Raw genomic sequence first — 15,114 nt, 5'->3', positions numbered from 1 at the left:
AAATTTTTTCGAAAGGTTATATCGGTATTTATTCTTACAGTCTTGATTAACAAAAGTAATAATTTTATAACAGATTTAATACACAACATTTTAATAATTATCATATATGGTCCGAAAATGTGAAAATTTTTATAGTAGACAGTGCATACTGTAGGTAACCTAGTTTTGCTAATTTTGCATACTTTTCGAGTAAAAAAAAAATTTACATTAACGATTAACTACTGGTATCTTTAAGAATCGAAAAGAGATGATTAAATAGTATTAATGTGAAAAAGTTTGTATTTTCCATGCCAATAATACTCAGTTATTATTTCTTCCTAAAAACGTCTCATGAAAATAAAGTGAAAAATACTGTATTATTATTTCGCTTTTTTCACAAACTAGGGAACATCGTTTGCAGCAGCTCATTTCTTGATTGTCAAAAGTTTTCAACCTGCTTTAATGAGAAAAATATTTAAATGCAGCGACGTCTCCAAACTCCTCTATACTCTCCACCTGAATCGCTGACGATGGATGTCACCGATCGTCAGCGCCACAAGCGGAGAAAATATTAACTAGCGTCTATACGCTCGGTCTCATAGAGAGAGATAGTTGGCGGACGGCCTTACTAGCGAAGCGATCAAGTGGCCTTGCCAAGACATAGCCAAATATTGTAGCGCCATATCACTAGCGGACATTTGAAATTTGTCGACTAGGACGGTCGGTTAATCGGGGGTCGGATAAACGAGGCTCTACTGTATATACGTATTGCTGAATTAATATATTCATTTTAATATAAACGAATTATTAAATTTAACTTTTATTTCAATTTTTTTGTTTTGTTCAACGAAAGAACTAAATACACGAATCACTAACTATTTATAATATAGATCCTAAACGACAGAATAAATTCTTCAGTAAGATTTAATATTTTTCAAGATTTCAATTAAATAGGATTCATCAATCTTATACAAGTCGAGCTATATTTATTTTATACAATTTTCATAAAAAGTAATGTATAAAATTACTCTCTTATTTTAATACTTAGAATGGAAAATCTTTAAATAACCTCAGGCTTCCCTTCAACCGACTTAAATCTGTTTCTGATTTGTATGACATTAGTTCAAAAATTCTTTTTTTCATTATTTTGTATTATCGTTTGTATAATTTGAAACTATAAGCACACATTCATTGCACCCCCTTTATATTAGTGACTTTAAAATATTTACGTAATAATTTACTTATTGCGTAGAAATGGACTGATAGAGGAAGAAAGTGCAACATTTAGGTGATCTGCCTACCAGGAGTGCTTTCTATGTAAACTAGTCCTTATTTAGGTAAAAAAATTCCAGGAAACTCCATATAGTCAGCTCGTTGGTGGGGCGCGAACCCTCAACTAATTACCAGTATTTAGTGAGTGTATAAAAATGAAATCCCATCGTGAAAAGTTCTTGAAATATCAGGAAATTCTATTTATTTCTAATCTAACTTGTAAAGTAAAAAGGAGTGGAAAACGAATTCTGATAATTCATACTTTCACATTTTTCATGTGCATTCTCATTTTTTTAAAAATAATTTTATAAACTATATAAATCAAGAAAAATAAATGCATATTCCATATTTATTTATTTATTTACATTACTCGATATATATTTTAGTCGAATAATTACTATTGATTATTGAATATTTTAGGTAATCTTATCGCATGTGGTCGTTCTCAACCACTCGTCTTGAACGCTCCTTCAGGAACTATTTACAGTCCAGGTTATGAAAATAAACAAAAATATCCCCCAAGAACTCAATGCTCTTATTTAATCCATGCACCGGAAGGAGTAAGTTGATTTAAAATAATAAATTTAGAAGTATAATATATAAAAATATTAGCATTATTATAAATCGTGTCAATTTTCTCATAGCAAAGAGTACAACTGACTTTCAAAGATTTCGAACTCGACGTTGCAGAGCATTGCAGTGGCGACAGATTGTCAATACATGAAGGAAAGGACTTGAGAGCTCCAGTATTACATGTTTTATGTGGAAGCGAATTGCCAAGGGATGTTATGTCGGTAAAAAATGTAATGCTAATTGTATTCCAAACTGATTTCATGATTCAGAAGAGAGGATTTCACATAACTTATAAAATGACAACAGTTCCGAGTAAGAAAATATTTTAAAAAGATTTATTTAATAAAAATTCTAAATAGGATATATTATCATAAATATATCATATACGTTTTATTTAAATTGATATATTATATTAATTATTACTTTTATGCATTAGATAAATTTATTTAATTGAAAATTCATCTCGTAAAAAAATGAAATCGTAAAATTCCTATTATTATAGGCATTAGTCTATGAGCGTAATTATCGTGTTCAAGCTAAATTATTAACATTTTATTTAATTTGACTAAAATAATATTGAATTTTAATCAAAAATTCAAAAAACAAGTTAAAATGGCGCAGTAAATTAAAACTGATGTCGATGTTTAAAAAAGTCAAGCTTAATTCTAAATTATTCAAAATCGAAACAAAATTATATAAATAAAATTGCAACTCATCAAAACTAAAAATTCNATTTAAATAAAAAAAAAACTACATTTAGTTATGTATAGTCTATAGTAAGAAAAAATGATGTATTTAAATATCTAAAACATTAATAATATTTTTATTCAATGGTATACATATATACTTTATAAATACTATTGTTTTAATAAAAATAAATTTTTTCTTTTGAGTTAGAATAATAAAATTTCAATTCATTGATGGAAAATTCATACCAAATAACTTTTAAAAAAATCTCCTGTACCATTATATACTTTATAAAGACAATTCATATATTGTGTATGTACTATAAAGTACATACACAATACGTCATTCATTCAAATTTTGAATTTTGAGTGCTTTATTATTAAATTTTAAAGTACTTTCGCATGTTTCATAAAACTAACTGCATGAAAGAAAAGACTCTAGATTCAGTTCTTAAATATAGAATCGCGATTTAACTCGTCTATATCGGCGAATTAATTCTCGAATTACAGATTAAATCATGCACTATTTGATGATTTCGTAATTTAATGTTAGATTCAGTTGGTGAATTAGTGAAGTAACGCTTGATCTAGAGTTACCAGCTTAAAACCTCGGATTATGAAACTTCCGATTTAAAACGTTGTTGGTAAATGCTGCCCTTAGAGTACGACTCAAAATTAAAATTATGTATTGTGCCATCTGTTATAAAAATTATTTTAAATAAAATCTAATAAGAATTATTATTATAAAAGGCAAAAGCCTTATTTTGAGGGTAAAGATGAGTTTTTATAAAAATTATCATCATCAATAACGGGTGAAATTTTCATTAATTCTGACTCCATTCGATAAATGACATCTATCTGCATGAAATTGTCATGTTTGAATTTTTAAAAAGCTGTCTTTTTAATTTAATTTTTTTTTACTCTTTTTATCCTGTCGGTATTAAGAGAACCTTTTGAACTAGCCAATCGTGGGACGGCCAGGCCCATGTTGGGGCAACCAGATGAGGAATGGGGGCCCAAAATTTCTGGGTCGGATCTCCTTTTGAAAAATTCCTCGTGCTTTTCGACCCGTCTGAATTTGTTTCTGGGTTTCCCAGATCGATAGGTATCATACCTTAAAAGCTGGCCATTCGGCCCATTATACCATACAGTGTGATGGTTTTTGGTTTTTATAATCTAAGATTTTATGACAAACTATTGGAAAGTCCAAATAGATTATAACAGTTTAAACATAATTTTCTAACGTATGTGTGATATACAGTGAAATCCGTCCAAAAACGAAGCCCAAGTAAAATGGAAACCTGCCTAAACGGAAAAATTTCTTCGGAACGGAGTGATTTTCCATATTAAAGAAACCCTGTTCAAAACGGAAGTCTGCCAAACCGGGAAAAAAATATGTCGCTTCTGTTCGTTTCCACACATTTAAAAATGAATTTAATTTACTTCGTCAGTCGAAACATTTAAATCTATAAAATTCTTTCTTTTTGCTAAGTTCTTGAAAGTTTTCAGGTATTTACTGCTAATATAATGTAAATAACTCGTCTAACTTTAGGCAAGCGATGTCAAACCTTTTTCCAAAGGTGGGACAAAATTGAATTCGAAATTTAGTAGCTCTAAATATTAAATTTGAGTAATTTAATAAATACAACAAAAATGCTTGCAAATTTTACTTTACGATATAAATTAAAAAATTATAAAAAAAAATAACAACTCTGAATTTTAAGTGTAAAGAAAATAATAATGTGATTCTAACAGAAACAAATATTTTGTTTATCATCAAATAATAAACAGCAGATTTTCCATTAAGTTTTCTAAGGTTCATAGTTAGTGGCATTTATGATTTTTCACAACAGATTTAGAACCTACAGTACGTTCGCCATTCCTGAACTAGACCTTGGTTTTTAATACCCGATAATAAAGTGTTTCCTAACGTGAATAAAATCATTACGTCGTGGGCGGTAGTTACTTTTTGCTGCAAAATTTCTATTGTAGATTGAGGAAATTTTTTTCATTTTTTTCTTTATTTTAAGGTTTAAACGTATCGAGCAGGGAGAGCAAATAATTCGAATGATTTCGTTAATCGAATAATGGATTATTTTTTATCCGAATGAATCCATCACTAATTATAGTTATTCGTTTACTAAACTGTATGTCACCTTTAAATTTTCTAATTAAAAAACAGATTATAGTTTAATTTTCCGAACAATTATTTAAATTTAATTTTAAAAAATTAAAATAAAATTGAGATAATGCTAGCGAAAAGGACATCTTATCTAGTTTTTATCTGAGAAGTGAGTGCCTTTATGATAATGAGCGGCTGTTTCAATATACAGTACTTGATAACGTATTTCGCAATATATGAAAATTTGAAATTTCGTCCCTATTTAATGCAACGCAATGTAGCGTATACAAAATAATAATAAAACGTATAAGTTAATTTCGTTTATAGATTTGATTATAATTAAATTTATAATTAAAATGACAAAATTAACTACTTCAAGCTGCATTATGTTCCCGATATTTTAATTATCACGCTTGTGGGAATAAAATTATCTAATATATATTTTAATGATAAGGAGTAATCGTGACTTAATTTACCTCATAAAGGATGTTTTAAATATTAACTTTTTAAATAAATAGTAATAATAATTTTTATGAATTTAAGAGAAATTCAGCAATACGTATTAATACAGTAGAGCCTCGATTATCCGACTCAATTGGGGACTGGGGTTAGTCGGATAACCGAAAAGTACGAAAAAATCCATTATTAGTGTAGTATATTATTATTATTATATCCCATGTAATTAATATATTAGTATATCGCTATTAACCTACTTCGCGTTGAATTTTCATCGATGTTAAGATTAACAAAAATTTTTTAAAATAATAATCGTCGCTATTGTATCGTTAAAAATTAGAAAATTAAGCCTCGTTTAAATACTGGCTCCCTTGCCAAGACATAGCCAAATATTGTAGCGCCACATCACTAGCGGACATTTGAAATTTGTCGACTAGGACGGTCGGTTAATCGGGGGTCGGATAAACGAGGCTCTACTGTATATACGTATTGCTGAATTAATATATTCATTTTAATATAAACGAATTATTAAATTTAACTTTTATTTCAATTTTTTTGTTTTGTTCAACGAAAGAACTAAATACACGAATCACTAACTATTTATAATATAGATCCTAAACGACAGAATAAATTCTTCAGTAAGATTTAATATTTTTCAAGATTTCAATTAAATAGGATTCATCAATCTTATACAAGTCGAGCTATATTTATTTTATACAATTTTCATAAAAAGTAATGTATAAAATTACTCTCTTATTTTAATACTTAGAATGGAAAATCTTTAAATAACCTCAGGCTTCCCTTCAACCGACTTAAATCTGTTTCTGATTTGTATGACATTAGTTCAAAAATTCTTTTTTTCATTATTTTGTATTATCGTTTGTATAATTTGAAACTATAAGCACACATTCATTGCACCCCCTTTATATTAGTGACTTTAAAATATTTACGTAATAATTTACTTATTGCGTAGAAATGGACTGATAGAGGAAGAAAGTGCAACATTTAGGTGATCTGCCTACCAGGAGTGCTTTCTATGTAAACTAGTCCTTATTTAGGTAAAAAAATTCCAGGAAACTCCATATAGTCAGCTCGTTGGTGGGGCGCGAACCCTCAACTAATTACCAGTATTTAGTGAGTGTATAAAAATGAAATCCCATCGTGAAAAGTTCTTGAAATATCAGGAAATTCTATTTATTTCTAATCTAACTTGTAAAGTAAAAAGGAGTGGAAAACGAATTCTGATAATTCATACTTTCACATTTTTCATGTGCATTCTCATTTTTTTAAAAATAATTTTATAAACTATATAAATCAAGAAAAATAAATGCATATTCCATATTTATTTATTTATTTACATTACTCGATATATATTTTAGTCGAATAATTACTATTGATTATTGAATATTTTAGGTAATCTTATCGCATGTGGTCGTTCTCAACCACTCGTCTTGAACGCTCCTTCAGGAACTATTTACAGTCCAGGTTATGAAAATAAACAAAAATATCCCCCAAGAACTCAATGCTCTTATTTAATCCATGCACCGGAAGGAGTAAGTTGATTTAAAATAATAAATTTAGAAGTATAATATATAAAAATATTAGCATTATTATAAATCGTGTCAATTTTCTCATAGCAAAGAGTACAACTGACTTTCAAAGATTTCGAACTCGACGTTGCAGAGCATTGCAGTGGCGACAGATTGTCAATACATGAAGGAAAGGACTTGAGAGCTCCAGTATTACATGTTTTATGTGGAAGCGAATTGCCAAGGGATGTTATGTCGGTAAAAAATGTAATGCTAATTGTATTCCAAACTGATTTCATGATTCAGAAGAGAGGATTTCACATAACTTATAAAATGACAACAGTTCCGAGTAAGAAAATATTTTAAAAAGATTTATTTAATAAAAATTCTAAATAGGATATATTATCATAAATATATCATATACGTTTTATTTAAATTGATATATTATATTAATTATTACTTTTATGCATTAGATAAATTTATTTAATTGAAAATTCATCTCGTAAAAAAATGAAATCGTAAAATTCCTATTATTATAGGCATTAGTCTATGAGCGTAATTATCGTGTTCAAGCTAAATTATTAACATTTTATTTAATTTGACTAAAATAATATTGAATTTTAATCAAAAATTCAAAAAACAAGTTAAAATGGCGCAGTAAATTAAAACTGATGTCGATGTTTAAAAAAGTCAAGCTTAATTCTAAATTAATTCATCTCGTAAAAAAATGAAATCGTAAAATTCCTATTATTATAGGCATTAGTCTATGAGCGTAATTATCGTGTTCAAGCTAAATTATTAACATTTTATTTAATTTGACTAAAATAATATTGAATTTTAATCAAAAATTCAAAAAACAAGTTAAAATGGCGCAGTAAATTAAAACTGATGTCGATGTTTAAAAAAGTCAAGCTTAATTCTAAATTATTCAAAATCGAAACAAAATTATATAAATAAAATTGCAACTCATCAAAACTAAAAATTCGTTATTTTCATTATTAAAAATGTAATGTTATAATTTATTACTGAAAAATAGAAAATTTATCTAACAAGGGAAGTTATGACGCCTTCAAGGATTTCAACAATATCGTTTGTATCGATAAGCCTTCATAGGAACTTTTATTAAAGAAAGTAAGAAAGCGCACAACATTTTTCAAGAAAATTGAAGTTAAAAAAATTTCGTAGTACTTGTAAATATTGCAAACTTACTCTAAAGATGAAAGAGGTGGTGATCGATGAGAATCTTTTACAAAACTTTACATCGAACATCGCGTAGTTAGGCGGCAGCGTAACTTACAGTACTGTATTCAAATTTGCAAGATCCGTGATTCTCGTCTGGATGGGTAATTTTTTTTTTCAAATAAATGCAATTTTTCTATAAAACAATTGTAAATTACGCAAGATTATACTGTAAATATTGTCAATTTGTTTTCTATTAAAAATGGGGCCCACCAGTGGTCAAGCGGTTCCGTTCCTTAAACACTGGGATTCGTTCATGGGTTCGTGCCTCATTAGGACGGACTGGCCACGTGGAGTTTTCAGGGTTTACTCCACGTCTATAACGTCTGAATAGGGGCCAGTTAACCTTAAAAAGACCTCCCGGAAAGGGAGACCTTTTTAATTAAGGGTAACTGGTCTCTTAGGCAGATCGCCGAAGTGTTGCGTTGCCGTAAATTAACAAACAAACAATTAAAAATATGCCTTTTCTCTCTTTTAAAATTTTCTTTCGAAATTGTTCTCTGTTAAAAATAAATTTTAAGTTTCTTTACATTTGGAAATATAAACATATTATGAATAATTTGACATTTAGGCAACTAAATAAATTCAAAGAATTATTAATTAAAGTACCTTCCAATATCACATTGTTTGCTGTTACATAAAACAATTCAATCATCTTTCAGTGTCATTATTCCAGTTCCTTGTTGATAATACCATACGTGTATTGCATAGCTAATAAAACAAACAGACAGTAAAAATAGTTGTAATGTAAGAATAATAAAGATCATAAACTAAAAATAATTAATTATTCGAGTTTTAAAAACAAATGTAAACATATTTTTAACGAAACAATTCCGAAAACGAATCGTCAAAAAAGAGAAAATGGAAATTTTGTCTTTCTTGAAAATGAATAGAGAATAGATAGATAGACAAAATGCATAAACCCATGTGATTTTACAATAACTTTTGTAAAAACTGCATTAATTTGAAAAAAAAATTATTCATCGAGACGCAATCGATCTCGCAAATACGAGTAAGATACGCTGCTGCAGAACCACATCTTCTATAGGAAATGCCACGAAATTCATCAAAAGTAGCTCGGGGTTTTCACTATAACTTCAATTTTCAGGTAAACGTTTGAGAAGCGCGTTTTCCTTTTGTCCTATAAAGCCTTATCCATACAAACACCAGAGTACCGAGGCTAATCCATACAAAAATTATTATTAAAAAACTCAAGAACTACGTCGCAATAATTGCCTTTATTAACTATTTGCTAAAACCAAACGCGTTTTTAATGACAAAACAATATATATTGTAAATCATATCTTGGCAAACTATAATTTAAAATCTGTAAAACTGTAATCACAACGTGCAAACTGTAATTGCATCTATTGATTAAAAACTCCAGGAATAAATTTCTTTTAAAACTAATTATCATCAAGCACAGTAGTTAATTAATGCCAAGAAATCAGAGCGCATACAGTATAGTCAGGAATCAGGAAATAGACAAGAAATTAAAGGTAAATCAGTAAATTTATAGTTTGTAAGATGATTAACTATTGTATATATATATTTGATATTTTTATGTCAAATTCATTCATATATAGTATACATATTGCGACTGATTATATTTTGATAGCTGTGTGCAATTACCCAAGTGAAGGAATGTGCAGAAATAGAAAATGCATACCTGCTTCGAAACGGTGTAATGGTGTTGATGATTGCGGAGACGGAAGTGACGAACAATGTCGTAAGTTATCATTAGCCTTTTAGCAACTGAAAATTATTTTTTATTCATCTTGAACTGATTTCATTTTACAGCAAACGTTGCTGTTCCTCCAAATCCTACTTGCGGAGTTCAGAAAATTTCTCCAGTTCTCAATTCAATGGAGGAAAGAATCATAGGAGGTCGAGAAGCAATACCTGGTAGTTGGCCTTGGCAAGTTGATCTGCAATTAAATTATGTAAATCCCAACGGACACATGTGCGGTGGTGCGATCGTAAATTCTCAATGGGTTATCACAGCTTCTCATTGTTTTCAGCCGTAAGTTTCACATCATTCTCTAGTATTAAACTACATAACGTCCCATAGTCATTCGATAGTCCGCAACGGGTTTTTAATTAATAAAGTCGAAAGAAAAAAAACGTGTAATATTTTGGGATTATGACAAATTGAAAGCAATACACTCAGTGATAAAAAAAAAAAAAGCTAAAATTCTTTTTAACTAAGATTGCTATGAAACTCGACTTACAGCTTAGTCTAAAGCAGTTACGTAAATCGTTACCGTTGTGGGTCGAATGTATGCTAAGTAATGCCAGCAAATTCCTTAAATTCGCTACTCCAGTCTCCAATAAGTGACTGGCTGACACTCATTGTGCTCAAATTTTCAGCGTACCTGTTGTTTGAAGATCCTCGAATTTTGGCATGACTGTACAACGCAGTCAAAAATTACGCAAGTTTTATGAAGCTATAGAAAACTGAGATACATCTAATTCCAATTATTATGACTAAAATATAATTGTAACTGGTATTGTAATTTTTCAGACAACCAAATAAACTTGCATGGCGTCTTCATTTTGGTAAGCACAATAAATTTACTGAAGACAAGACTGAAGTCGTTAGATACGTAGATAGATTAGTTATTTATCCTGATATTCCCGAAGAGACGGTGAGATTGCGTTTTCATAAAACAGAAGATTTTTAATGCCGAAAGTGTTAAATTAACCATTTTAAAATTTTTAGTTTATGAAAACAAGACAATTCAATATTCGAGATGATTTAACTTTGTTGAAGCTAAGTACTCCTATTAATTTCACCGATTACATACAACCAGTTTGTTTACCAACAAAAAATATGAGGTTCCCTGTTGGTACTGATTGCTATTCTACGGGATGGGGAATGACTAGAGGTAAGTTTATATATACACAGTATAAGCACGTTTTTTAGAATATGAGCTTAACTATAATTTTGAAATATAATTATTCAAAATTTTTACAGGATCTGGAAAAACTGAAGTTCTGAAACAAGTCGTGATGACAGTTTTGAATCCTTCAGCGTGTGTCGGTCCATTTATGCCTTTTAATCCGAATACCATGTTGTGCATGGGTGTCAGGAAACAAGGAAAAGGAGTTTGTCATGTGAGTATAAGATTTAAAAACATTTTAAATCTTAAATATAATTAAAGTTTTTAAAATAAACTTTTTATCTTGTCTTATAGGGCGACAGCGGTGGGCCTTTGGTATGCAAATATACTGACAACAAGTGGTATTTGGCAGGTCTTGTGAGTTTTGGTACCGATGCAAACTATCAATCTGGTTTATGCGCTATAGGACAATCCGCAACTTCTTTCTCTCATGTGGCAGTAAAAATTGATTACATTCAGCAAATTTTGAAAAAATACAGTTAATTTCATAGATGTTATCACAAATTTGAAATAAAATATTTTCAAATGCTTTTGATTTTAATCTGAATTTGAAAGATATTTAATATAAACATTTTATATACTCGTACTGTGCATTATTTATAAATATTTAAAATTAATTAATTAATGTACAGTACATAATATTTAAATTTATTTATTTAATATATAAAAATACGTATATATGTACAGTACTTAATAAAAATTACATGCAATTTAATTTAAATAATTACATCAAGATGTCCCAAAAGTTTCCATACATACAAAGGTGAAATGTAACTTTACTCATAAACATTAAAATGTTAAATTAAATTAAGATTTGTGTCAGTGGATTGACGGAGTAAGGCAACAAAACACATGGGTGGTCTGCCAATGGGGTAACTTCTATGTGGAAACTGGATTCTGTTTAGTGTTATACACTTGAAGAAAATCCAGAACATTGCATGGTGGCCAGCCCATTGGTCAAGCACGAACTAATTACCAACTACCAGTGTTCAATGGTTTTATTTATTCGGCCACTGATGGGCTTGATTTGTGTCACTGTATGGAGTCTTTTCGGACACCCTGTATTTCCTAATAAACCAATATAAGTATATATCATAGATAATAACATAAAAAAAAAACTTTAAAGAAAATAATTTAAGTAATTTGATTATAGAAGTCAGTAGTTGGTTTCGATCAATTTGTAATCGATCCAAAACTGTATATCGATAATCAAATAATTATTGAAACATAAAATTAATATTGGGTGTATTTTCATTTAATACAGCTCTTCACTTCATCACTTTCATTTAACTTTTCACCACTTTCATTTAACTTTTATGAATTTCAACATTTATTAAAATTAAGTGTAAAATTAAGTAAAATTATTTTTAAAAAGTAATGTTTTCAGTTAACATTCATTAAGGTACGTACTGTATTTAACCTAATGAATGTTAATTGTTCTATAAAAACATCACTATTAATTGTAATAAGATATTGGAATTTATAGAAGTTAAATGAAAACGGATGGTTTTCGCTATACTAGAGAATAATGGGTACATTTTCAGCATTATTAAGTTAATGTTTCATGTCAAAAAGTCTCGTTTAATCAAATAAGTCAAAGTGACAAGCATTGCAGACATTAAAAGGCATTACTAAAGGCACCAGTACCTTTAGTAATGTTGCTTTTCTGATTTTTATCATCATCTGTAAGATGATTCATTATACGACATAACTTCCACTTCTAAATCGGAAATTTAAAATATCAGTAAACTTACTGTTTTCCGTCGCAATTTTCCGTAACAGAAAATATACAAAAATATTCTGTTTACGTGTCGATTCCGTTTTTCGAAAATGTAGGATGTCCAATTTTTGGCAAACACAAATTCGAATAATGTTCTATTATCGGTGCCAGTGAAATGACATGAAAATGAATATGCCATTTCATGATGGACGGTAACGTAGCTGACAAGAAAGTATTCGCTGCTTATTTAAAATATTAATATAATGTTCAATTCCTTTCGTTTTGTGCATTATTTCTGAAGTATAAAAAAAAAGTCAAATTACGAAAAAAGTTTTGGATGAGATCATTACTTCCCACTATTTATGTCTCGGTGAACGATGTCATTTGTTATTGGTTTCAAAAAAAATCCCGTTTCTGGATTTCGTATAGGAAAAGTTAAACATTGTTAAACTTTGTTTTCTGAACCGTTTTTCTTTTCCATAGTACATTTCCCTAAGTAGTAACGTGGCTTGATAAGTGTTACTTTTAAGAAAACAAAAACTTTGTATAATTTTCTATTATTAAAAATGAGCAAAATTTATTTATTATTTTTACAATAGACGGGAAAAATCCCGAAACACAAATGATAACCGCCAGTCTCCAAAAAACTAATAATAATAATAATAGGAATCAACAAGCATGCATAAAAATTATTTGGCTAAACAATAATTCCTTGGACTTGTATAGAAAATCGTCGCAACTGGTATTACTGCCACCACCATAGCAATTCTTTTCATCAGAGCCATCTTCACAATACACGTTTCCATCCCACCACCATTTGAGAAGAAAACAGCAGCTTTTATTCTTACAGTAAAATTTGTCATTAGGACAAGTCTTGATGATAGCTTTATTCCCACAATCTTTTCAATCTTTGTTATTTCCGCAATTGTTTTTTCCTATTGCATACGTATATATACGAATTACACTCGCCATTCCGACAATCAATCCAGTTCAATAGACATTATTTTTGACCAAAAGTACTCGAAAAGAAGGAAAGAACAATTAACCAGACAATAAGACATTATAAATTTCATATATTTACTCCAATCCCCATTGTAATCAACAGTTGATAAACTGATATTGTCAATTTGCCGAATATTCGAATGATTCAAAAATATGACGAACCAGAAGTATATTCAGGGAAAGTCAGAAGACAATATGCAGGGTAGCCATAATTAAAGTTTCTCCATTCAGAACACACTGTCGCTGTAACCAATAAGCGGATTGATGCCAAAATTTGTATACTGGCTATGTAAAGTATACCGAAAAAATTCTTGCAAAAACAAAATAATTAGTTCAAAAACTTCCGCTAGGGGGCGTTCTGTATATCCAAAACACTGAGGCTATTGGGATCCATAATTATATTTTTGTATATCTACCTTAAAAATTACACGCAACCATTCTATTCTAATGTCGACATATGCTATATATGTGCCAATCTACCAAGGTTTGTGTGTTTCTCGACTATCCAGATACTGGTCCTGGTCTGAATTAGTGAAATCGACAATCGTTCATAAAGACTAGGCCTTTTATATACATAACACTATTTCTCAACTTTTTATATATCTTTAAAGCTTATTATTACTATCAATCAATATTTCTACTTGATAATTTTAAAATGACGTACTTTCATCACCACTTTTCTTCCCGGTGTCGATTAATAGAAATATTTTTTCAAGTAGCCTAACAATTTTCCTACTATATTTTCGGAAACAAGCAAATTTCCATTGAATTTCCTCTATTAGTTTGAAATTTGGGCAAAAACTAAGTAAGAATACCTTAACAATTCAGTGCTTGTCAGTGAATACTTCGTATCATAAAAAATGCTAATTGTAATTACTATGAAGATTAATTTTTCATTTATTAATAATGTATTCGTAGTAATCAGTAAATGAATAGCACAACAAATCAATTAGTTAATATTAATAATACCGAATACAGGTATTAACATTAAGTGAATTAATGTGTATATATATATATATAAAACTTTAAAACTGCATACGGTACTATTTTCGAGAATTATTATTACATTATTAAATATGCTTATGTATAATTTAAAATAATAATTATTGAAATCAATAAAAATTTGAAAAGAAAAATACAAAATCAAAAAACATGTTATAATGAGAAAACTAAAACTCTTCAAAGAAATATAAAGGAAAAAAAAATTGTTTTTGTTGACTTTCTCCATTAATCATGCTTGTCCGTCATAATCTTGGTTTCATCTTAAAATATAACTCGTAAACTTAATCATCCTTGTATATCAGACATATCTGAAACTTCAGTTTTATGATTTTTTNTCATGGACAAATTCAAATAGTTTAATTAATAAATTATTAAATTACAGTGATAATTTACAGATTCAAATTACTTAACTTGCAATGAACTGAACTGAGAGATTTTTTAATTAAAAATTTATGATGTGTTATATGTTTACACGTTATACATAAGCAAATAATAAATAGTGTAGAAATCATTTTTATTTTGACTGCTAGCAATACAAGTAGAGCGTCGTTTATCCGAAAGTCGGTTATCCGAAAGAATTCCAGTCTGCCTAAAGTATAAATTTATTTGTTTTTATATTTTTCAATGTATT

The 15,114-nt window shown here is 29.0% G+C and overlaps 1 protein-coding gene across 1 annotated transcript in view; it reads left to right on the top strand.

Annotated features, from left to right (window-relative positions):
• Nucleotides 1–11,289, top strand: part of LOC111632901 (chymotrypsinogen B-like) — a 14,840-nt gene extending 3,551 nt beyond the window's left edge. The window contains exons 2-9 of the mRNA XM_023377427.1: nucleotides 1,672–1,811; nucleotides 1,896–2,136; nucleotides 9,475–9,585; nucleotides 9,657–9,879; nucleotides 10,381–10,504; nucleotides 10,579–10,744; nucleotides 10,834–10,973; nucleotides 11,054–11,289. Of these exons, the coding sequence (XP_023233195.1) occupies nucleotides 1,672–1,811; nucleotides 1,896–2,136; nucleotides 9,475–9,585; nucleotides 9,657–9,879; nucleotides 10,381–10,504; nucleotides 10,579–10,744; nucleotides 10,834–10,973; nucleotides 11,054–11,242 (1,334 nt within the window). The 3' untranslated portion in view covers nucleotides 11,243–11,289. The remainder of the gene's footprint in view (nucleotides 1–1,671; nucleotides 1,812–1,895; nucleotides 2,137–9,474; nucleotides 9,586–9,656; nucleotides 9,880–10,380; nucleotides 10,505–10,578; nucleotides 10,745–10,833; nucleotides 10,974–11,053) is intronic.
• Nucleotides 11,290–15,114: the final 3,825 nt, after the last annotated feature.

The sequence above is a fragment of the Centruroides sculpturatus genome, unplaced genomic scaffold (genome assembly GCF_000671375.1).
Source record: "Centruroides sculpturatus isolate CEXI.00-Female unplaced genomic scaffold, Cexi_2.0 scaffold808, whole genome shotgun sequence".
NCBI lineage: Eukaryota > Metazoa > Arthropoda > Arachnida > Scorpiones > Buthidae > Centruroides > Centruroides sculpturatus.
This window is presented reverse-complemented; position numbering and strand designations above follow the sequence as displayed.